Raw genomic sequence first — 24,918 nt, forward strand, 5'->3', positions numbered from 1 at the left:
TCTTAAGCCCAGATAAATGGGGAGGGTTGAGGTAAAACCTGGCAAACTACGTTGTAAAAAACTTGCCAAATTTTTTTTATGGGAAGGGTCTCAAATAAATCAGGCGTGGTGCCCAACAATAGGACCTCCCAGGCCCAAAGGTCCCCAAGAAGCTACTGGTGAAACGCAAGGATCTCCAGTGAGTAGTCAAACATTAATGGCATACCTGGGGCAAATCCAGGAGTCCTGGATGCTAATGCAGCCATTGGTGAAAGCAAGAGTCTGTGCTACACAAAGACAGATTGGATAGCAATGTGGAATGTCTGACAAACGAGCAGGGTAAATTGGATACCATCAAATAGGGGATGGTCAGTTTGACAATCAACTTCCTTGGCACCACTGATATACTGGATAGAAAATGGATATCTCCAAACAGAGGAATTCACTATTTATTACATGACACAATCCACTATTTATTACATGACACCAGGAAAACAAATGGAGTGGTATTTATCAAAAGCAAGAAATTTGCCCAAGCAGTGGAAAGTTTCTTGACGGTTAATCATCTCATTATGGTCATCTGAATATGAGCCAGTCTCCTCAAAATCACAGTTGTCCAAGTCTATGCCCCAATTACTGATGCAGCAGAGCTTGAAATAGAGGGTTTCTATGCCAGCATAAAAAAACCTCTGAAGCAAATCTCCAAACAAGACATTGTTTACATACTGTGTGATTTCAATGCAAAAGCTGGCAGCCAGGCAGAAAGAGGAATCACTTGCAGCTTTGGATTTGGAGAGAACAGTGCAGGCAATTATTTGGTTCAATTTTGCCATAAAAATTGATTTTGAATTATGAATACTTGATTCAAACAGTAAAGTGTTGCTTATACACTTGGACCTCACCAAATAAAGTGCATCATAATCAGATTATATCCTATGCAGCCATCAATGGTCCAGTTCAGCCCTCGCTGTCAAGAAATATCTGGGTGCTGATTGCGCTTCAAATTGTGAATTATTGGTGGCTAAGATCAAATTATGCAACGTCAGAAAGACAGTACCATCAAAGAAGTTTGATATCACCAAAATTCCTTCCAAGTATGCAACTGAGATGAAAAATAGGCATTGCTTGATGTATGCTGACAAGAAATTCAAATGATAATTGAAACAGCTGTTGAACATATACCATATAAGAATTTATATAATTTTGTGATTTTACACACACATACACACACACACACACTTTTATCTTAATGTCGTAAGCTATTCAGAGTAGTCTGACAATGAGATGGGTGGATGGCAAATTAAACAAAAAAATAAACAAAAGAAGCCACAGAAAAAACCACAAGCCTTGTGTCTCAGGATTGGAAATTATCAGTGCTCATTCCATTGCCAAAAAGGGCAACTCCAAGGATTGTTCCAATTACCACACAATGCAGATTTGAAAATTATTCCAATTACCAACACAAGCTGTAGATTGTTGAGATTTTTTTTTGTTAAAAAAGGAAATAAAGACAAGAAAATTGTTTTTGTCCCTTGATAGCCCAAAGTACAATGTTTTTTATGATACCCAAAAAAACAGTATGTGTAGCTCAGGGTTAAAATGAGGGGTCCATAGACCACCAATGACCCCTCAAGTTATTTATGCCAACTCTATGGCTGGGTTCATAGAACATGCTATTACAAATAAGCCAGTCACATTTTTGCATAGCAGAGCATGTGAACTCTCAAGTTGAAGAGAAAAAATGTCAGAATCTACATTCTTATAAATGGAATTTCAAAAGATATGTTCCTACAACATACCTTATTGTACCAGATACTATTCTCATACTTACCCTGAACTAGAAAATTGAAGAAGCCCCAGCTTCTTCAATTTTCCCAGAGAAGCCATTTTTTGTGTCTGCCTACTCCTATTTAGATTTAAAATTCTTTTTTTAAAAAATATCACACCTTTATCATTTTTATAAATAATTCAAAGCAGCCCAACACACTTTCCTCTTCCTATATTCCTCATAACCACCCTGTAAGGGTGTAGGGCTAAAAGAGAGAAGCTCAAAGTCACCCAGCCAGCTTTGATGCCTAAAGCTGGGCAACTTGAACTATCAGTTTGATTTTAAAAAATGGCTACATTGTAGCTGAAGCCACTGGAGACAGCTCCTTTGTTTGACCATGTGTATGCATATAAACAAAACAGTTGCAGCAACCTCAATGTTACAAAAATGCTCTTCCCTACTATTTTGTGCCAAAAGTTGAATGAGAAAATAAACTCATGTTAACTCATTCTGACCCAGTTTATATGCCAACCTATCACAAGGTAATATTCAATAGGCAAGATGACAGTGAAGATCCAGCATTAATCCTTCTCTGGAAATAAAATAATTTATGATTAGTTGCCAGTGATTTGATATAAAATATACTACTAATCTGGCCAAAAGAGTAGAAAGCCAACATACAGTGACCAAGAACTATAAAAGTATTGTATGGCCAAGATTCCAACAAGTAAGTATATTTGGCCACGTAAACTGATTGTTGAATAAGTCAAGACAGTCTGTTTCAAACTATGGTTAAAGCTCATCAATGTGATCTTGAATAGTGGCTTATTCCATAAGCCAGTTAAACCATGGCTTTAAAACCACCGTTTTAATCTTTCATTGTACAATTAAAGGAGTTAAAATTTGAATCATTTACTTCATTTTGTAATTTCCACGGCTGAAAAGCGAGTTGTATAGACCAACAAGGAAAATGTAGCACTGATTGCATTTCACTTTTTTAAGGAAGTGAAAACAAAAATGTCTTAGCTTAGAAGAGAGCTCACAGGAGGCCTCGAAAAAGGGCTGTCCTTGGGCCAGGCATCATATGCCTACTGCCAGGGAACCGAGGGCCGATGACCGCCCTTACTTCGGTGGATTGAAAAGGAGGCGGCACTTACAGACGTGCGAAAGGAGACGGTTTTTTTTTTGTGGGTTTTTTTTGTTGTTGTTTCTTGCTCAAGTCTCTCCGCAACAAAAGGAGGAGGAGGTGCAAAAGGACGGACACCCAGTCTGAAAACCTGACAAGGCTCGTGTGATACCGTCGAGGCTTCCTTCCGGCCTTTTCCCCCCCAACTCTGGGAAGAAGGATAAACCGTCATACACGCTTTCCCAGGACCTTGCGGGAATGTTTTAACTGCCCCCGGAGCGTAACCACAAACCCAGAGCCCGGGGACGGAAGCGCATCGCGAGAGAAATTTCGGCGCGCCCGAGCGCTTCGAGTAAACGGGAAAGAGGGAAGCCAAAGAGCAACGAGGTGCTTTAAGCACGAGAAATCTCCAACGGGCCCCTCCCATATTCTCTCCCTTCCTTTTTGCAAGGGCGAGTCCCTTCATTTGGTGGCGGCCGGAGAAACCCGGATTCCGCAACCGTCTAGCCCAGGGGTCTTCAAACTTGGCCCTTTTATGACTTGTGGACTTCAACTCCCAGAATTCCTCAGCCAGCTTTGCTGGCTGAGGAATTCTGGGAGTTGAAGTCCACAAGTCATAAAAGGGCCAAGTTTGAAGACCCCTGGGCTAGCCTTTCCCCAGCCGCGAACTGTCCCCAAGTAAGCAAAACCGGTAAGCACGAAACGACGAGGGAAAACGGGGTGTGTGTTTGTGTGTGTGTGTGTGTGTGTGTGAGAGAGAGAGAGAGAGAGAGAGAGAGAGAGGAGGGAAGAGACTGGAAAGAAAAAAAGAAGTCGAGAGCCACCAAGAGCACGTGACAAGCTGCAGGCGAAGAGGAGGCGTCGCGCGGGCTAGCGCCGCGCCTGCGCCCTTTCAAGGCGCGCCGACGACGTCACATGGCTGCGTGCGCACGTTCTCTCCATCGGGCTAACACGATTTGGCTGTGCATATAGCAGGAAGGGGGAGGGGGTTAACATCGTCCCACTCGCGATCGCACGGTAACAGCGGAGACGGGAGGAGGGGGGGGCAGCGGGCCTGTGTGTGCGTGTGCGGGGGGGGGAGGGAAGGGAGGGAGAGAACTTTACTCTGCTTTCCACCGAGGAGCGAATCGCGCGCAACTTTCCGCGTGTCTCGCATACCTCCTGCTGCCTGAAAAGGCTGCCAGCTGAGAAAATTGACACCCGCTTTCCCGTCGGCCGTGAGCGTCGTTCTCGAAGCCCCGGAGGGGGAGGGGCGGGAACGGGCGGGAGCGCGCGGCGCCCGGCGTGTCAGGGAGAGGCTCCTGGCGCTACACGCGGCGCACGCTTTTCGAGGCGCCGCCGTGTGTGGAGCGAGGAGCGGCGTCTGCCTCCCCGCTGCCAACCCCGGGCTGCGCAGGAGGACGGCGCCCCGGGGCCTCCGGGGAGGGTACGTGCCCGTCGTAAGCTGGGCGGCCGCCGGGTCTCGGAAGGCGCGCTTCTTGCCCCTTTGGGCCTTCGGCTTTTCTTTCCGTTGGCTTTTCCCGCTGTTCTTTCCCCGCCAAGCGCCCCCTTCTTTGTTGAGTCAGCCGCGTGTGGCAGGTTAGCCGTGCCTGGGAACCTGGCCTCGGTTAAGCGGGCCAGAGGTCGGCTCTGCTTAAGGTAGAGCTGCAGGGCGCTCGGAGCCACAATAATTTTTAACTTTAACTGGGGTTTTTATTTTTCTCTCAGGGATTAATTAACTTTTGGATTGGTTTTTCTTTTAAATATCCTGTAAACCGTCCTGAGTCCTTCGGGAAAGGGCGGTATATAAATCCAAATAATAATAATTAATAATAATAATAATAATAATAATAATAATAATAATAATAATAATAATAATTTTATTTATATACCGCCCTTCTCCCGAAGGACTCAGGGCAGTGGACAGGGCAAGTATACAAAAATACAAAAGTTAAAAAGGAATTAAATACAATGCCCAAACTAAAACAGTAAATACATATATTAAAAAACAAATAATAATAATAATAATAATAATAATAATAATAATAATAATAATAATAATTAATAATTAATAATAATAATAATAATTTTATTTATATACCGCCCTTCTCCCGAAGGACTCAGGGCGGTGGACAGGGCAAGTATACAAAAATACAAAAGTTAAAAAGGAATTAAATACAATGCCCAAACTAAAACAGTAAATACATATATTAAAAACAAATAATAATAATAATAATAATAATAATAATAATAATAATAATAATAATAACGGGGGCTTCCAGTCTAAAGCACAATTCACACTTAACTACTTTTAAGCTTAGTTTAACATTCAGCGTATCATGTCAAGATAGGAAATCCCGAAGCCGTGATCAAGTTATCCATAGGTAAAATGTGTCCTGCGAGTGCAGCCATAAAGCGGAGAGGAAACAGTACCTGGAGAGGCAGTCTACAACTGTCTTGGGGAGCAGGTGACTTGTCTAGGATGACTGGTTGAAAAGCCTGCAAACACAAACCAAAAGTCTAATAGGGTACTGAATCTGGGCTGCAAAACTCCGGATGACCACTAAATGTACCCAAGTGCATAGAAAAAAGTAAAATCTATGTTTCAAACTTATTAACATATTTTATGAGCCCTGTTACTACTACTATGATCGTGTAATATTAGTGGTTCCTTTTAAATTACTACTCTGAAGGATATACGATAGAAATAATTAACACAATTGGCTCTTTAGCAGTTTTTGTCCTTATTCTAATGTAATAACATTCCACAAACCATTTTTTTCTAAGACTGCTGAAAGTCAGTCTGAACAGATGTGCTTTGAAGTAAATGTAAAATAAGGCCTAAGTGACATGCAGAGATTCTGGCATATTTGTGGAAATTAAATGATAAAGAATGCGATTTAGTGCAAAGTGCAGATTCAATCTGTGACTGATACAAGGTCATTCAGTTTTGTGTCTGTAGATTTTAATGCATAATTTCCTGGTTTCCCAATTCCGTATATCTATATAAATACTTCAGGGAAAAATGATTTACTTTATGGAATAAATGTAAGCCGTTGAGATATCAGTTTGGCATGTTCAAAGCTGTAGTAGGTGTAGTCCTTTCTTTTTTCCAAAATTAGGTGTAAAATGTTCTAGAATGGTAGACTTCAAATTCCATTCATCAATCCAAGTGTCTTAGATATATGTTAGTGGAACAGCATTCTGTTGAATTAGAGTAGATGATATGTCACTACTTTTTGTTTTACCAGTGGAAAAGTCCAGATTTGAATAGAATCGGATAGTTCAGGTTTTTTAATGAGCCCACCAAGAATTCTGTGTGTACATTTGTGTGTTTGATTCTTATTGTAATTTGGTATAAAGTTAAGTAATATGTGTATATAAATAAAGTTGCATAATATTTTTGGAAATTATTGGTGTTTTTAAAATGTAACATTTTAATATGGCTGGCTGTTGCTCTTTCTGCTTGTATACATGCTGTTTTGGTTTTGTGTAAATATTTCAGATGTGCTTTTTCTTTGAAAATACAGTTCAAGAAATAAAATATGTTGGCTTTTATCTGGTTTAACAACTATAGAAAGGAACAAATGGAATGTGATAGATTTTTCCCCCTTTTTTGTGCTAGTTCATTGCCAGTGCATTGGGGAAGCTGACTGAATAGAATGAACTACTTTCAAAGTCCTTTCCTTCCCTGTTTCTCATGCCTGGCACCCTTCCATTTAACATAGACTTCTTTTGGGAGGTTCCTTTCCATATAAATGTTTATTTGGATTCAGCTTCATTTTCTTTACTCTTATCACAAAGATCAGTGAGTTTATTAAACCATAAATTGTGATTTGCAACAATAGCTAGAGTGGTATAAGAAATTATGGTATAGCTAGTTACTAAGATTTTTATAGGGACGCGGTGGCTCAGCGGGTTAGGACGCTGAGCTTGTCGATCAGAAGGTCGGCAGTTTGGTGGGTCAAATCCCGAGTGCCGCGTAACAGAGTGAGCGCCTGTTACTCGTCCCAGCTTCTGCCAACCTAGCAGTTCGAAAGCACATATAAATGCAAGTAGAAAAATAGGGACTACTACGGTGGGAAGGTAACAGCGTTCCGTGCGCCTTTGGCGTCTAGTCATGCTGGCCACATGACCACGGAGACGTCCTCGGACAAGCACTGGCTCTTCGGCTTTGAAACGGAGATGAGCACCGGCCCCTAGAGTCGGAAACGACTAGCACACACGTGCGGGGGAACCTTTACCTTTACCTAAGATTTTTATATTATTTTTAAAAAGAATTTTATGGATTCATTAGCATCAAATGCAACTTTTGAATTTTGAAAGATGTACTATGTAAATAGTAACAGCTGGAAGAGACCTTGAAGATCTAATCCAACCCTCTATTCAAGCAGGAGACCCTATACCATTCTGAAGAAATGGCTGTCTAATATTTTCTTTAAAACCTCCAGTGAAGGAGCACCCACAAATTCTGGAGGCAAGCCGTACCACTAATTGTTTTCACTGCCAGGAAATTTCTCCTTAGTTTTAGGTTGGATCTCTCTTTGATAAGTTTCCATCTGTTACTTCTTGTCCTGCCCTCAGTTGCTATGGTGAATTGGTTGACCCCCTCTTCTCTTTGGAGCCCCTCATAAATTGGAAGACTGCTATCAAGTCACTCCTAATCCTTCTCTTTGTTAGACCAGAAATACCCAGTTCCTGTAAACTTTCATTGTATATTTTATCCTCTAGTCCCTTAATCATCTTCTCTGCTCTTCTTTCCATTCTTTCTAGTCTCAATGTGTTTGTTGTTACAAAATATTTTCCCTAAATTTCTGGGTATACTACATGTGCTTTTTTACAATTTTGCATTCATTCATAATAAGATATTGGGGAGGGGGTTGGTTTTCAGACTAAGAATGTTACACTTAGCAGTTTTTCCAGAGCTGATCACTGTGGCTTCATCAACAAATTGGTTTAAAAATGTAAAGTATTTTAAGGAGTTTAACCAGCAATTGTCTGTGAAGGTCGTTCTTGACTTACAATTACAATTGAGCCCAAAATTTCTGTTGCTAAGTGAGACATTTGTTAAGTGAATTTTGCCCCAGTTGTTAAAAAGGAATCACTGCAGCTGTTAGGAACACAGTTATTAAAGGAATTGGCTTCCCCTTTGACTTTGCTTGCCAGAAGTTCACAAAAGGTGATCGCATGACTGCAGGACACTACAACCGTCATAAATATGAGTCAGTTGTCAAACCTCTAAATTTTGTTCACATGATCGTGGGGATGCAGCAATAGTTGTGTGAAAAACAGTCATGTCACTTTTTTCAGAGTTATAACTTTGAAGGGTCACTAAATGAACTTGTAAGTAGTGGACTACTTGTACTTGGTACACTTAGCATTTAACGCAGTGAGAATAAGCCTAGTTTCCCCTCTCTGTTTGCCTATGTTCTTTTGTGTATTTCTAAGAAGAAATTTAGAATTTATTATCTGAACGCAGATAAATTGGTTAATTGCCAAAAAATGAAAAAAAAATATCTAAATGAACATTTATGAAGCGGGCTAGTTTTCACTACAAATACTTAATCTATAGGACTGAAATTAACTGTATTTTATGTTCAATCTAAATGGAAGTAAAAAAAATTGGTTGATCTGTGGCTGTCCTAGAGGGGAAAAAAAAGACATGCAAGAGGGTGAGAGCCCAGTAAGAGGCTATGCTTTTTCTTGTAATGTTGAACAACTGCTTAGTATTTGAACCAAGATACTGGAATTGTAAACATTAGATTCAGTGAAATATTTGAAAATAGCAATGTTCTGAAATTTGAGAGGACATACAGTAGCTTTATTTTGCAGCCAAAACACTAAAGCACAATCTAGTTTGCTAAAATGTGTTTTACGTTTATCAATTATAGTCCTTGACTTATAACCACAATTGAGCCCAACATTTCTGTTAAGTGAAACATTTGTTAAGTTTTGCCCTATTTTATGACTTTTCTTGGCATAGATGTTAAGTGAATCACTGAAATTGTTAAGTTAATAACATGTTTGTTAAGCGAATCTGGCTTCCCCATTGACTTTGCTTGTCAGAAGGTCACAGAAGGTAATCACGTGACGCCAGGATACTGCAACCATCATAAATATGAACCAGTTGCCAAGCATCCAAATTTTGATAACATAACCACAGGAATGCTGCAACGGTCATAAGTGTGAAAAACAGTCATAAGTCGCTTTTTTTAATCCCATTGTAACTTCAGTCACTAAATGAACTATTGTAAGTCGAGGACTGTCTACTGTATAGTCACCATTTAACTGAAAGGCAATGTAAATGAATCAGTTGCAAAAGTTACCTTTATTTCTATTATTCTTGGAATTCATACTTGGAAATAATCTTTGAAAATGTAACATTGTAATGAAAATGCTTATGAGTAATCCCAGAAAAGGGGATCAGGAAATGATCATAATAATGATTTAGATATAATATTTTTAAATTAAATGTTTTTCAAGAACAAAACATAGAATATAGTTACATGTTTAAGTATAACATGCTTGTATATACTATATACAACCTGAAAATAAATATGCTTCCCTTTGTATGCTTCCTTTCACCCAATTCTGTTCTGATGTTTCCAGAGCAGATTTATTTATTTACTTAATTTACTCTTTTTTAGTCCTGCTGTTCATTCATTCAAATTATTTGATCACAGAATCATGATTAAAGAAACTAAAAAAGATAAAAGACAAAATCTATATAGTAAAAAATATTAGAATCTTAAAACCTGACTAAGAAAAATATCTTAATTTATGTTCTAAAATAGTTAAAGTACAAAGAATAACAATGATAATGTGCTTTTTGGAATTATCAGATGTATCTTACTAGGATATTTGTTCATATTTTTTAAAAATAAGCCATAATGATTTAGTTTTTAAAATTAATTGAGCTTGATTTCTTTCTGTTAAAAAGATGAGTAGTTGTTTGACATACTTATCTTTTGTTTTCTCTTTTGACAGCTACATAAATGTTGACTAATGTTTCCGCATACAATAGCTTCTCCGAAAAGAAGATGACTATAAAGCAGGTTCGTCAGTACAAATATCTAAACAATAGAAAATATGAAACAGTGGTTTAACTTGTGACTGGTCCTCTACCTTATAGCCATTACTATGTCCCTGCAGTTATTAAAATTTGGGTGCATGTCAGCCTGTCCATATGTAGATCTGCAGGGCATTTATAACTCAGTGTGCACTTCATTCCCCTCATTTCAACCTTGACCTACAAATATTCTCCTATATTAGTATTTTCAGGTTATACTATTGGACTAATTGCACAGTTTTATTTACTGTGCTGCCTTTTACTGTTTTCCTTGTTACCTTCTGGGAGGAGGCTTCGTGGTATCCGTAGCAGAACATCCAGATTCAGCCGTAGTTTCATTCCATACAGCATTAACCTTGTGAACGCTCAAGCTTCCTCCTTCCGTTATATATTCAAGATGGACAGTATTTAATATTTATTTGCTATATATATGTAGGGGTGTGGGTCTATGCATATGTTGTATATAGTATGTTTAGATATGTGTCATGTATGTGTTTCACTTTGAGAGCAAGCAAATAAATTGCATTTTTGATGTGTGCCATTGTGCCCACAGTAAAAAAAAATGACAAAGTTTATCTTATGTATAATCTCTTGAAGAGTATCTAGGTATTACAGTCAGTGAAAGATTTTACGTTGAACTACTAACTAGTGAATATTATCTTGCACTATGTGCTGTTTTTCTGGTCTCAGTCAAAAGTGGTGTTGATGTTAAGCCATAGCTATTGAAGGGACTTCATATTAAAGTATTTTGCATTACTAATATTGGCAGGAGAGGCCTTTTAAAGACATTTGTTCACAGAAGTTAACATACGGGTTGTTTGAGAGAATTCTTTCATTTGCAGTTAAGATTATCACGCTGTAATTTTGTAAAGATACAGTATGGTTTATTAAAATTACTAGTGGGAGTTTATCATCTTAATGTATTCCTTATCTCTGAAGTCATAATTGTTATGCAGTTGCGGTGGGGATGGAAACACACATACTTGTATGAATTTTATTTCATTGATCTTTCTCCCCTACAGATAATTAAAAATCAGTGAAGTTGCCAGAATTTTGAAATATGGAAAATATTGGGGATATTTCAACTATTCCCATAATGGAGAAACAACCAGTTATATTAGGGAACCAAAATACTGGAACCATGTCAGGCACAACTCCTGCTCTTTATGTTCTTGTGAAGCAGAGCACTGGTAAACCTGATCAAGGAACCTTGCTTTCAAATCAAGATAACAACAGTCTTCTCAGCAGTGCAGCAAAGCCAATGAAATCTAAAACAAAGACATATCTTCCAGCTGATTGTACTTCAGGGAATATCACTGTTATGCTGGACAACAATAATATGTGGAATGAATTCTATCATCGCAGCACAGAAATGATTTTGACAAAACAAGGGAGACGAATGTTTCCATATTGTCGATACTGGATAACAGGCCTAGAATCCAACCTCAAGTATATCCTAGTCATGGATATTTCTCCTGTTGACAACTTCCGCTATAAGTGGAATGGCCATAGCTGGGAACCCAGTGGAAAGGCAGAACCCCATGTGCTGGGAAGAGTATTTATTCATCCTGAATCACCTTCTACTGGTCATTACTGGATGCATCAACCAGTATCTTTCTACAAATTGAAGCTTACTAATAATACATTGGACCAGGAAGGACATATTATTCTGCATTCTATGCATCGGTATTTACCTCGACTACACCTGGTGCCTGCTGAAAAAGCTACAGAGGTTATCCAGTTGAATGGTCCTGATGTCCGTACTTTCACTTTTCCGCAGACAGAATTCTTCGCTGTGACTGCGTATCAAAACATCCAAATTACACAACTAAAAATAGACTATAACCCATTTGCTAAAGGATTCAGAGAAGATGGCCTGAGTAGTAGACTTCAGCGTGACGTGAAGCAAAATGGTAGCTCAGAGCGTGAAGGTAATAGTGTTACGAGTTCTCCTACTAATCACAGGCATCCCCCTGAAGGGAATATTTTTGATCCATCACAGAGAGAACTAGACCCACCACCTAGTGGGATATGTGACCCAGATCTGGAGAAAGAGTCCCTTAGTCCATATCATGAGTTCTTACATTTTGCGGAGACAGATGCACGTGCAGGTGACGATCGAGGATTGAAGGAAGAAGCATCAGAAAGGTAGGGTTATGTTTTTTTACATAAAAGATAATCAGCATTTGTATAAAAATATTTAAACAACTTGTATTGGTCTCCATCACACAGTAGTGCCTCTAGGCAATGAATAGAGGGTTAAAACCATAATTGACACAATGTACAAAAGTAAATAGCCCAAAACAATAATACATGCTTGAGGTCTAAAATCATTCCACTCCTAAGCAATAGAGACAAGAATTAAGCAGATCAATCAGCAGCGGTCACTTAATCTCCCCGTCCAGTTGCCTGATGGTACATCTAGATCTTCGTTCCTTACAGAAAATAGAGCCATTTGGATTTCTGGATGTGCTATAATAGAGTGGGTGTCCTTGGTTCCACGCAATCCACGCAAAGGCACTTCTTGATAGAGGAGACTTGGGGCATGCCAGCCCCATTGATACAGGAGTAGAGATGTTACATGAGCATCTCACACTGCCCACACTGCTGCATTCTGAGTAAGTAGCAGCTTCTGAATACTCTTCAAGGGCAGCTCCATGCAGAAAGCCTTATAGTAATCCAACTAGGAAGTGACTAAGGCATGAGTTACTATGAGTAGAACCTCTTGATCCAGAAATAGGTGCGACTGGTACACAAGGTGAACCTGCAAGGAACTGTGAATGCAGGAGGACCCCCAAATTGCCCACCAGCTCCACCTGAGAGAAAGCTGCATGTATCCTAAATGCCATAGTGTAAGAACAAGGTGAGTTGGAGGGATATCAGTGAAAGTTAGGAAAATATGGAATATACATTTGTGAATTTTAACAATACATGTAAAGGTTTTTTAAAAAATAAATATTAAATATATAATTTCAGCCAAATAGCTATATAAAACCTGGAATATTTGTATCTGGGCCAGTGTTGAAAACTTTATCTTATTACAACCCCAGCTGAAATGGTATTCAGACTAGATCAGTGCTTGATGTGCTACTTTAAACCCTACTGACAAATTCAAGAATGAATAAATTGTTTCCAAATTATAGATTCATTAATATATGCAGTTTTTGTGTTCATATATAGTGCATACAAAATAGAATTTGATAGTATATCGTATTATTCATTATATCTTAATATAGTGCTATTAATATGCTCCTAGAATATAATTAAAATGTTTGAGTGCTACTTTTGATACCCTCTTTCAACTGCTTTTTATACATTCTAAGAAAATGTTTAAAAAGCAATAAAAACTTTAAAAATTGAATTAAAATTAAAAAAATGTTTGTCAGAATTCATTTATCACAGTAACCAGAGCTAAATGAATTATATGTATCTTTGGGTCAGGTTCATACATCGTATTATAACTTCAACAAATATAAAAATATTAGATTCAGAAATGGCCAGTATGTTGCCATATTTTGTATTTCTATTGTTAAAAACAGTTTGTTAATATAAAATACATTTCAAATTGATTTTAATTGAAATAAATGCACTAGAGGAAGTACAAAGGATCAGTGCAACTCTTATGAATGAAGGCAAAGGATCCTGCAGTTTTCTGAAGCAATAATAGATTATCTCCATCAGACATGTCAAACTCGTGATGTTGCGCAACGTATCGGGACAGTTTTGCCATTGCTGGCAATGGGGTGGGCGTGGCTTCCGGATGACACATCCAGCCCGCGGGCCGGGAGTTTGACACCCCTGATCTACATGCACCATACATGGGCAGAGTAGCAAAGGTCCTCTGTATAAAAAACAACAAATTAAGGACTATCAAAAAGAAATAAGCAACAAAATGTAGATGTATTATCTTTAGAACATGAAATTGTAGATTACATCTTATGTTTAACTAGTTTTATGGGAATAAAAGTCCTTATTCATAATTCCAACAAACGGTTGGTAATGATTTATTTTTCACTATCAGCTTTTTCAGTATATTACATTGTGATTTACCATATTTCCAACAGGAAGTAGAAAGTCAAGTTTTTCTCTCTCCAAATAGTTATATTTGCTGATAGAGAAGAAGAGGTTGTTGACTGCAGCATTGCTTGATAGTTTTCTGACAGTTAGAACAATTAATCAGTGGAACAACCTGCCTCCAGAAGTTGTGAATGCTCCAACACTGGAAGTTTTTAAGAAGAGACTGGACAGCCATTTGTCTGAAATGGTAGGGTTTCCTGCCTGAGCAGGGGGTTGGACTAGATGACCTCCAAGGTCCCTTCCAACTTTATTATTATTGTTATTGTTATAGACAGATTGATGCCCTTGAAAATTAGCTCTTGCTTGGCATTATTTGCTTATAGAACTTTAACCTTTTTGTAATGCATTAATCCTTTTTTACTTTCCTGCTATCCCTTCCTTATCTCATCTAACTTTTTTTCCCTTCCTCTGCTTCCATATCCATCCTGAGGTTTTGCTGGAAGAATGAAGGAATGAACAGCCTATTTATTTATTTGGCCTAGTCTTCTTTTGGTGGAAAGTGTATTTTATTTTATTTATTTATTTATTTTAATTCCATTTATATCCCGCCCTTCTCCGAAGACTCAGAGCGGCTTACAAGCTTAGCAGTATCTTCACAATCCAAAAATTTTATTTTTTTCATATTAACTTTGCTCCAAACAATAAATTTTCCATCCATAAAGTTGCTGTCAAGTTAACCTTAATGTGAACAATTTGTTGCAATGTGTTAATAGGAGAGTGATGCCTAAAGGGGTGGGTGGGTGTTTGAGTAAGCCAAGTGTACTTTCCATGTCTGTCCTAAAAGAGAAGGTGAGGGTCTGCTTATTTCTGCAATTATTTGCTTTGCTTTCTTTTTTTCAGTCCAATATCCAGCCCTTGTCAAAAAATGTTACATGTGACATCCCAGCTTACTCTAGAGGGAGGAATCAACGTGTCTGTTAAAGAAGAACCATTAGATAACTATGAATATGAACCTCTACCTTGCACGGAAGGGGTAAATGTGAAGGAAGAAGAAACCAATAACACTGCAGAAGAATATTCCAACAGTGATGGCTCCATATTGAAGCAGCAGCTGGAGAAATACAGTGAAATAGATAAAATGGATATTGAATTCCACAAGGAACAACAAATAAACCAGTTGGGCGTTGCCAAAGCAAAAATGCTAAAATTGGACAGTGGGAACATGCCTGTAGTTTACCTAGAACCCTGTACAGGGAAAACCTCTCCTCTTTCACAGGCCTCAGTGACAACAACTGAAAAGTCTCCACTGACTCATTCATCAGATTCTTTCCCTGCTCATTTTGAAAATAAAGGTATCTCTAGCCCCTTTGCAGACAAGGAAACGGAGAAGATTGCAACTGATAAAATGGTACCTGAAAACACAGCACCACAGATACCTTCAGAAGAAGACGTGCTAGGGAAAAATACTGAAGCATGCGGCAGCCTCAATACAATTGAGAAAGAGTCTAGTTGTGATCTCAAAACCACTGCCGTCAGCAGCCCTTCTTTAGCTAAAGTTATCTTTGATGACCAAAGGTTAAATATGTTGAAGACTCACATTTTTGACAAGAGTATTGTTGGCAATCAAAATTTTGGGGTGTCAGGCCCAAGGAAACGAGGAAGACCACGGAAATCAAAGTTATCTGAAGCTGGGAGATCACCTAAATGCATTGCAAAATCTGATACAACCAATAATTATGCCTCTTTGGGAACTGCTAGTACCCATTTGGATGTTAACCTTGATCTTGAGGATGTGGATGGAATGCTTTTTGTATCCTTTGTATCCAAGGTAAATTTATATCCAAAATTCATACTTCTTTGGGGTTCTGTATTATAATGCTTGAAATTTTCAAATGTAGTAGTTTTAAATGATAAACCTAAATCATTTTAAGTTAATGTCAAAGTGTGGCTTCCTGTAACTTTGCAATGTCTCCAGTATAAACACTGCAAAAACGTTTTGTCAAAGTATGTTTTTTATTGCATGTAGGAAGCACTTGATATCCATACTTTTGATAGAGCTGAAGAAAAAGAATTGCAAAATACACTGAACAACTCACTGACTACATGTAATCCATGCACTGATTCAGGTAACAATTAAATGGTGAAATTTAATACTAGCAACTTGATATATCTATTAAGTAATATCAGTTATAGGTTCTGATTATTAACAAAGAGCAGGATTAGTATCTTCTTCATTAATTTGGAGATTGATGTTCATAATATGGGGAATTTCCCATTGAACTAAGTCTAGGAATGAATCTTCCAATAGAGGAGGATTTTTCTCAGCATTACAGTTGAAAGGCCTGAAATAAATAAATTACATCTCCTTATATCATTATCAATTCTTCCATCTAATATAATTTGTAGTGTAAACATTTTATAACTCTAGTTTGGTCCCAGGTGAAGAAAAACATTGCAAGGATCTATGAATTCCTGCTAAGCTTTCCAGGCTGAAAAGTACAACGTAGTGGATAAATAAATTTTGCTTTCATTTCATGGGGCCTTGATTCATAGGCTAAGGTTATTTTTTCCATACAGTCTTCATTTTTGTAGCTAAAATTGTTTGGAAACTTATAAACAAATGTATGTTTGGCAGATGGTCAAAGAATACAACAGCTGGAAAAAGAGTTGTTAGAAGATTTAAAATCTTTTAAGTACAAACAAGTAATACATCCAAGTCTTCAAGAAGGTAGGTATAGATTCTGTGAAATACTCCTGATTATTTTTATTGTGTAAATTAAATATTTTGTATTTTATGTCATGAATTGGATGTGACAATTTGGTTGATAAAAATGCAGAAATGTATATAGATTATTATTATCATTATTGTCAGAATAATGAATAATTTGTATCAAATGGAAAGTAATTTGGATAGGTTTGAAGCTGAATCTCCCTCTATAAAGCATATCAATTGAATGTTTAAAAGCAGTTGATTTACTACAAAAATATTCAGGAACTGTAGTCTGTTTTTCCACTGTATAGTTGTTCTATCAGTAGACCTTGAGTTACAAACATTTGAGCCATGGTGGTGTAGTAGTTAGAATGCATTATTGCAGGCTAACTCTGCCCACTGCTAGGAGTTCGATCCTGACTGGCTCAAGGTTGACTCATCCTTCCAAGATTGGTAAAATGCCTAAAGATGCTTTTTCACGAGGCAACTGGACTTTCTTGTTTTTCTTTGAAGACATTTCCCTTCTCATCCAAGAAGCTTCTTCAGCTCTTCTGAAGAAGCTTCTTGGATGACAAGCGAAATGTCTTCAAAGAAAAACAAGAAAGTCCAGTTGCCTCGTGAAAAAGCATCTTTGGGATAACTATGACCTGGATGACTGAGGATCTCCGTAGTTGGTAAAATGAGGACCCAGATTGTTGGGGACAATATGCTGACTCTGTAAACCACTTAGAGAGGGCTGTAAAGCATTATGAAGCGGTATATAAGTCTAAGTGCTATTGCTATTTGTTCAGTGAGTGTTCAAAGTTATGAAGGTGCTGAATGAAGGGACTTATGACTAGCACTCAAAGTTCCTGCTGCTGCAGTGCCCCCAAAGTCACATGATGCCGGAAACTGCATGCTCATTTATCATTAAATCACACACACACAAAATCTGGAAATCTGAATAGGCAAATGAGTTGGAAACTGGAGAGTTTTCCTTTTATAGGGGCAGTATGACAGGCTACAAGGGTCGGTAATCAAATTGAGAAAATGTGAGATTGTGAAAATGTTTTTCTACTTCTGCAAACTAACTTTAGATCTAAGAAATGCTGACATTGGGAAGTGGAAGGTAAAAATATAAATACAGATTGATGTTATCTTAATGTAGATTGTGGTTTCAACATTGGTCATGAGATTTGGTTTTTATAGTAGATTTCTTTTTTCTTTCCCCTTTTCAGTACTATACTTTTCTCATTAAGTTGAACTCTGGTGATGAATTATATCAACATTTAAATTCAGTATTGATACTGTTTAATGAAGCTATACTTAATGCCAGCTAGATGTCTTCTTAAGTTATATTTGAAGGTATTTTGCAAACAGTTAAGGGGAAACTTTGTAGCGTCTAATTTGGTAATCTTTGTATCCATGTGAAGTTTAATTAAGCGGGAATAATTTATACTGGGTAGGAAACCAATTGAAAAGTATTGTTTTTCAGCTTTATATTGTAAAATAAAATCCTGGCAAGAGTAAACATGACAGTGATCTTGATATGCACACACAATTGTTTTAATAATGGTATAAAAATTCCTTCATTCTTTCAGTGGGTTTAAAATTGAATTTTGTGGACCCAACAATGAGCATTGATCTGAAGTATTTGGGTGTGCAGTTGCCCTTAAGTTATTCAGAGGAATGTGCTTCATGGAAAAATGAAGGAACTGATTCTAATTCTGCCGGTAAGTCAGCATCTTAATGCAGGATTGCTTAAAATGAGTTGTAGAGTATTTCTGTATCTTTGAAAGAGATTTGCAACAATACACCATGTTTTGTTTTATCCATCTATAGATATATTGTTCAGTAAGGTGACTGTTTATACATTGTACAGTACATGGTTTGTTTTAGTGTAGATATTAGATGAATCATAATAGACTGGTTATAGCCTCATTAGGCTATAAACCATTACTTATTGTAGCAGCTGGGCTCATATTTGTACTACAGTATGAGATAAGTAAGTTCATGTAAGATAACACAATCTGCATTTATAATTGGATGCTCCAGTAAGTAGTAGATGACAATATTGCCATGTTAAACATCTATAACATTTGACTTATTTTAAGCTCAGTGATTTAAATGAAAACATATACTCAATTTGTAATACTGCAATAAATCTCCAAAGAAAATAAAAAAAACCAGAGTACTTTTTCAGAATTTACATATGTAACTGTCTTATCTATTTAACAAATTTATATAGCCGCCCATCTCACAAGACATGACTGCGAGCAGAGTATAGTACATAACAACAAACATCATAAAACACTAAGTAAAAACAAGAAATTTTTTTTAAAAAAAAACGCAAGATAGTAGGAGAGACTATCATCGTATTACGCAACCATCTTGCCAACTCATCATGAACAGCAGGTTACAGTCATCCATTCTAGAGGTGACCAGGGCAAGAATAACTGAATAAAGCCTTATGGTCCAGGAAAGGGCACAATTGATACAGAGCATGAAATTACACAAAGGAATTGCAAGTCTAGATGGACCACACAAGATGGACCACACATGGTAGCAGCTGTGTATTTGTGAGTATTGTAGCATGTTTTTAATGGGTTTGTCAAGCAAGATGATCTCACAGTTCTTTTGTTCCCATTTTTCTCAACTCATTTATACTGCCAGATGCTGGACTTCATTTTATTTCAAGGACTGGAAAGACAAATGACATCACTAAAATAAAGGGTTGGCGAGGAAAATTTCACAACCCTTCAAAAAATGAAGGTAAGAGGAAAACGTTGGATACAGAATGTTACTATAAGAAAATGAAATGAGAAAATGAGAGAAAGAATGCATAAAATTGTGATTTTAAAATTTCTGTGGCTATAGATCACAGAGGACACATAATAAGGTATGCATGTATATTTTATGTTTTTGAAACAAGTTTATTTTTAGAATTTTGTTAGATAAAAAATACTCAAGATTTTCCCCCCCACAATTTAATTAAAATTACAGACCAAAAATGCACTCCATTATTAATATCTGGCTCCCATTCTTAGCTGGCTTACTCTAGTTTAAAGCTTCCCAGATACATGACGTGGTAAGGGTGGAAAGGAAATCTTAATGTATTATAGACCATATAAAATGCTTGCTTGCCCGTCAACAAATCTTTTAGCTGAAGATTCAAACCAAATTCAGTATTAGGAATTGAGTGACTAAACAGCAACTCTGCTTAAGTTCTCATAATATTGTACATTTTAAATCTGGGTTAACAAAATGTACTGTGCTCAAAAATTGTGTCATAATGTGATTCACTATGCTAAGATAATGTTTGTGCTACAAGTTGCTAGTGATTTGGAAACTACATACTGTACTTAAGAAGACAGTTGATAGCCCAGTATTCTCTGTATTTGTCTGCTTTTTAAAACCCCAATTGATTAATATATTCTAGAAAGGGGAGAAAAATGGAATTGAGTCTTTTCTACTGCCTACACGTAAACCGAGAAGAATTTCAGAAGTTCTGTTTTAAAATTTGTTGACTCAGAATTGCTTTACAATCTTTAACATAAATTATTACTATTATTTATAAAATATTTTTGTTCCAACTGAGTACATATTAAATAAATGAAATCCACAAAGCAAAAGTAAATCTAAGTTATTAAACATGCTCAAGTAAAGTTTACATTGCCTGTTAAAGCATATCTGATATTCACTAGAAGTGACTGCCATATTGCTGGGAAAAAACAAATGGACCTAGCTTCCTTTATTTATTAAATTTATATGCTCCCCATCTCACTACCCAAATGACTCTGGGTCTTTTGGTGGTGGCCCTTAGAAAAGAACCTTAGGTCAGAAGCCCCCAACCTTTTTGGGCACCAGGAACCGGTTCCATGGAGAGAGGTTTTTTCACGGACTGGAGAGTATGTGGTTTTGTGTACTGCCTGCATCCCACAGATGGGGCTCGTGCTTGTTTGTGCGGACCAGTTGCTGGCATGCCATGGCCCAGTACTGGTCCACAGACCAGGGGTTGGGGACCCCTGCCTTAGGTAAAATATACAGACTGTTACAAATTTTATTTATAGGTTTGCTCTTTGTTGAAAGAAGGAAGCATTAAATCATAATTAAAACATAATTGTTAGAAAACTAAACTGCCAAGCATTTCTAATAATGGTTGCCAAATTGCATAAACCTATGCTGGTCTTATCCAATATGTATGGATTCTATTAATTTTACATGAACATTTTACACAGCACAAAACTTTTTCTACTTGAAGAAACAGGATGACCATCATATTTTAAACTTAAAGCTGGACATTAAGTAGATCGGGTTCAGGCCTGGAATAGGTAGTCGATAATTATATATTGATACTGTCTGGAATGATTAGAAATGACGTACAACAACAAGCAATAACTAGTATATATTGATCTGTCAGAAAAGGAAAAGATCTTTTGGATTTTCATCTAGTAATAAGAAGAAAGTCTAAGCCCCTGCAACTATAGTTGGAGTTCTAATTTGATGCATTTTCTAGCAAAAGACTTTGGTGCTCAAGACTGATGTTGAAATTGCAATGTATTCCCACAAATTAACTCTCGCATAACGTGTGGTGGAACTGAGTATTGTGTTGTTTAGCAAATCATTTTAAAAAGCAGTTTTGAACAATATTTAGAAACATTTTGGCCATTATCAAAAGTTCTCAATATTAGGATAATGGAACATTGACTTCCTTGAGCTTAATACTTCTGATTTAAAAAAACATTTCTAATAGGCAGTAGGCACTGTGCCTTTTGTATGTAATGGACATATCCGTCTCAAATATTAAACAAGAATGTGTTCTCTTTTCTTAACAATGCAACTAATGATTTAAAAAGTTGAAATTTAATTTGACCAAGAAATGTTTTAAATAGTGATTTAAAAAATCAATATAATTTACATTAAATACCCTCTGGCCTCATCTTCCTAGTATATAGGGAAGCAATATGTTGCTGAAACTGCAATTGTCAGACATTGATATGAGCTTTTTATTAATATCTCCTCCTTTAAACCTTTGGAGATAATTAGGTTTTCCAAATTGAATTTATGTAAAAAAAAAAGAAAGTGGAATGTCTTCTGGAAGGCTTCATAATTACAATCATGATTGAAATCTTTTCCAATATTTATTTCTCTTTACATTTGCAGTTAAATTCCTGTAGTTTTTAACATTTCTAAGCTTAGCTAAATATTCTGAAATTCAGTTAATGGAATTTGTGCAAGCATGTTGCAACTTGAGATTTTAAGTACTCTTAATCTAAAAAGTATTTTTATTATTATTTAGGCATCATTTTAGAAGGCTTGTTGAAAAATCGATCTGCCTTCTGCAGCGACAAACTCGATGAATACTTAGAAAATGAAGGAAAGTTGATGGAAACAAGCATTGGATTTTCTCCTAGCACATCTAGTTCTCCTGTAGTTTATCAGCTTCCAACTAAAAGCACCAGTTACGTGCGGACGTTAGATAGTGTTCTAAAAAAACAATCCATTGCTTCTAATTTGAGTTCTTACACTTCCAAACCTCTTGGCTTACCTGCTATTTCTAAAAAGAAAAAAGAGAAAGTTAAGAACCAAAAGCAAGCAGTCTCAAGAGGCAAAGAAAAATCTCCTCCAAAAGGTGCAATAGGTTTATCTGTTGCAAAAAACCACAAACATAAATCGGTGTCAGAAGAGAAAGTTTCTAAATCTCAGGCGATTGATCAGGCAGTTACTGAGAAAGATGCTTTGATGATGTTGGGCACAGAAGAAAATTTGCAGAGCAAACAGATCACAGTGCGTCAGGTGCAGCAGCAACAGGGCAGTCGCCTGTCAACTTTATCCAAGACTCAGTTGAAACTGCTGGATTTAGAAGATTGTGCATTATGGGATGGAAAACCACGGACATACATTACAGAGGAACGAGCTGAACTGTCTTTGACAATTTTACTGACTGCTCAGGTAAGTTTAAAGGATGAAAATATAAATTTTGTCTTAACAATTTGTCTGAACAATTTTGTAAGTGATTTCTGCAATAATTACCTTGTACTAGAAAACAGGGCATGATTCAGGGTCCTTTTAAGAGTCAAAAGGCATAATGTCATTTTTCGGCGTTCAGTTTTCTGAGTAGAAGATTTTAGATTTAGCATTAAAGAACATATTCCTACGAAGATTTCCCCTTTCCTTGGAATAAGACAATAGCTTCATAGAATACTTAAGAGTTCCCAGAAAGCTGATGGGTATCTAAATCCATTACACTGGTAAAGGCCATCGTATTTCAATTATTAAAATCTACAATTGTTTAATTACTTTGATTTTGGTTTGTCAGACTTTAGTCTTGCATTATATTGGTAACTATTATTGATATTATAGTCAGCAGCTCTGGGATTATTTAGATTTTATTAAAATGTATAGATAGTCCTCAGTTTATGATTACAATTGAAACCAGAATTTCTGTTGCTAAGCAAGGCAGTTGTTAAGTGAATCATGTCCTTAAGCCCATCTGGTTCCCCCATTGACTTTGCTTGTCAGAAGCCAGCTGGAAAGGTTGCAAATGGCAATCAGGATGCTGCAACCATCAAAAATACATGCCGGTTGCCAAGCACCTGAATTTTGATCATGTGACTGTGGGGATGCTGCATCAGTTGTAAGTCCGAGGACCGGTCGTCACTTTTTTCAGTGCCCTTGTAAATTTGAAAATCACTAAATGAATGTTTGTAAGTTGTGGACTACCTGTATAGGTTGTTTTTGGATCTAGAAAAAAATCAAGGAAGATGTGCAGCTTTCATTCATCTTGGCTATTTTATTCCTATAATTTCGTAATACAGTTAAGGTGATTTTAGTATTAATAGTAGATATGTAGTCTGTTGAAATAAATATGTCAGTGTTACATTGCTGCTTTTCTGCAATAGATTAAACACCCCACTGGATTCTAAATGCTAGCCTGCTGTATAGAATTCTTTGCCAGTAATTCTGTGAACTATACTATGACATTTGCTTTTCATTTGTGGCTCTGCAAATATTTATCTGAATATATAACAAAGGTATATATTAACACTTTTCAGGCTTCACTCAAAAACAAACCAATTCACAAAATAATTAAAAAGAAAGCACCACCATGCAACAATGATTTTTGTCGGCTTGGGTGTATCTGTTCTAGTTTAGCTGTTGAAAAACGTCAGCCAACACATTGCCGCAAACCAGATTGCATGTTTGGATGTACTTGCCTAAAAAGAAAAGTTGTCTTAGTTAAGCACAAAAAGATCCAGGAGAAGCCTCTGCATGGGAAGCATAAATTATATCGTGAAAGAAATCAGGAACAACAAACAGATGTAATAGCAAAAGATGAGCAAGAAAAAATGAAACTAAAAGATAAGAAGAAGAAAAAGAAGGTTGAATATAGTAAGTATTGATAAGGTATTTAGCTTGCTAAGCTGTTCAGTAGCTATATCCATTATTTTTTTCCAAAAAGATTGTGTTATTTCAGCACACATGTATTATGGAACTGATGTAGGACATAATTTTTAAATGCAAAAATGTTTCAATTATAACCATGTTTATTAATTACTTTTGTAGCTCTGGAATTTCAGTTTAGGTCAGACATGTCAAACTCGCGACGTCACATGACGTCGCGCAACGTATCGGGACGGTTTTGCCATTGCCAGCAATGGGGTGGGTGTGGCTTCTGCGTGGCACGTCTGGCCCACAGGCCGGCAGTTTGACACACTGGTTTAGGAGATGATTTGGCAGTAAGTGGAAAAAGTGGAAAAATTATAAGTGCTTGGGGTTTTTTGTCCTAGTAGCTGCATTGAAAACCTAATGATAGGTTTCCAAGAAGGAAGTGTAATCAAAGTAGAAACAACAATGTGGAACAACATTGAGTTAAATTATTCTTTTTCTTTACAGGTTTGGTTTTCATAGTTGTAATAGATAATGTTATTTCCAGATGAAAAAATTACATTCTGCAGAAATTGAATCATTATGGATACTTACAAAAAGTTCACTGAATTCTGGGTTATGACCAGGCCAATTCAAAGCTTTTTTCCCTATTTTTTGTTCTGCTTGTTACTGTTTGTTATAAATGTATTCTTAATTTATATTAACCCTACAAATGTTGGAACAGTTTATTGAATCAGATTAAAGACTTCCACATTACAGACAGGTGTTGGCACTGGATGTGCATTTAAAATAGAAAAGGAGCCTTAAGCCACAACTACTTATAAGATTGTTACAATGATATCTTCTTGGATTTTAGGAGCAGATTACCTAAAAGATATGTTTGGTTTTAAAGGCCCAATACA

General features: G+C 36.9%; 1 protein-coding gene across 1 annotated transcript in view; it reads left to right on the forward strand.

Annotated features, from left to right (window-relative positions):
• Positions 1-3,844: 3,844 nt before the first annotated feature.
• MGA (MAX dimerization protein MGA) overlaps positions 3,845-24,918 on the forward strand; it is a 69,048-nt gene continuing 47,974 nt past the window's right edge. The window contains exons 1-10 of the mRNA XM_083365753.1: positions 3,845-3,890; positions 9,840-9,907; positions 10,944-12,069; positions 14,839-15,766; positions 15,965-16,064; positions 16,574-16,666; positions 18,229-18,360; positions 19,301-19,399; positions 21,927-22,579; positions 23,683-24,019. Of these exons, the coding sequence (XP_083221879.1) occupies positions 10,982-12,069; positions 14,839-15,766; positions 15,965-16,064; positions 16,574-16,666; positions 18,229-18,360; positions 19,301-19,399; positions 21,927-22,579; positions 23,683-24,019 (3,430 nt within the window). The 5' untranslated portion in view covers positions 3,845-3,890; positions 9,840-9,907; positions 10,944-10,981. The remainder of the gene's footprint in view (positions 3,891-9,839; positions 9,908-10,943; positions 12,070-14,838; positions 15,767-15,964; positions 16,065-16,573; positions 16,667-18,228; positions 18,361-19,300; positions 19,400-21,926; positions 22,580-23,682; positions 24,020-24,918) is intronic.

The sequence above is a fragment of the Vipera ursinii genome, assembly GCF_947247035.1.
Source record: "Vipera ursinii genome assembly, chromosome: 1".
Taxonomy (NCBI): domain Eukaryota; kingdom Metazoa; phylum Chordata; class Lepidosauria; order Squamata; family Viperidae; genus Vipera; species Vipera ursinii.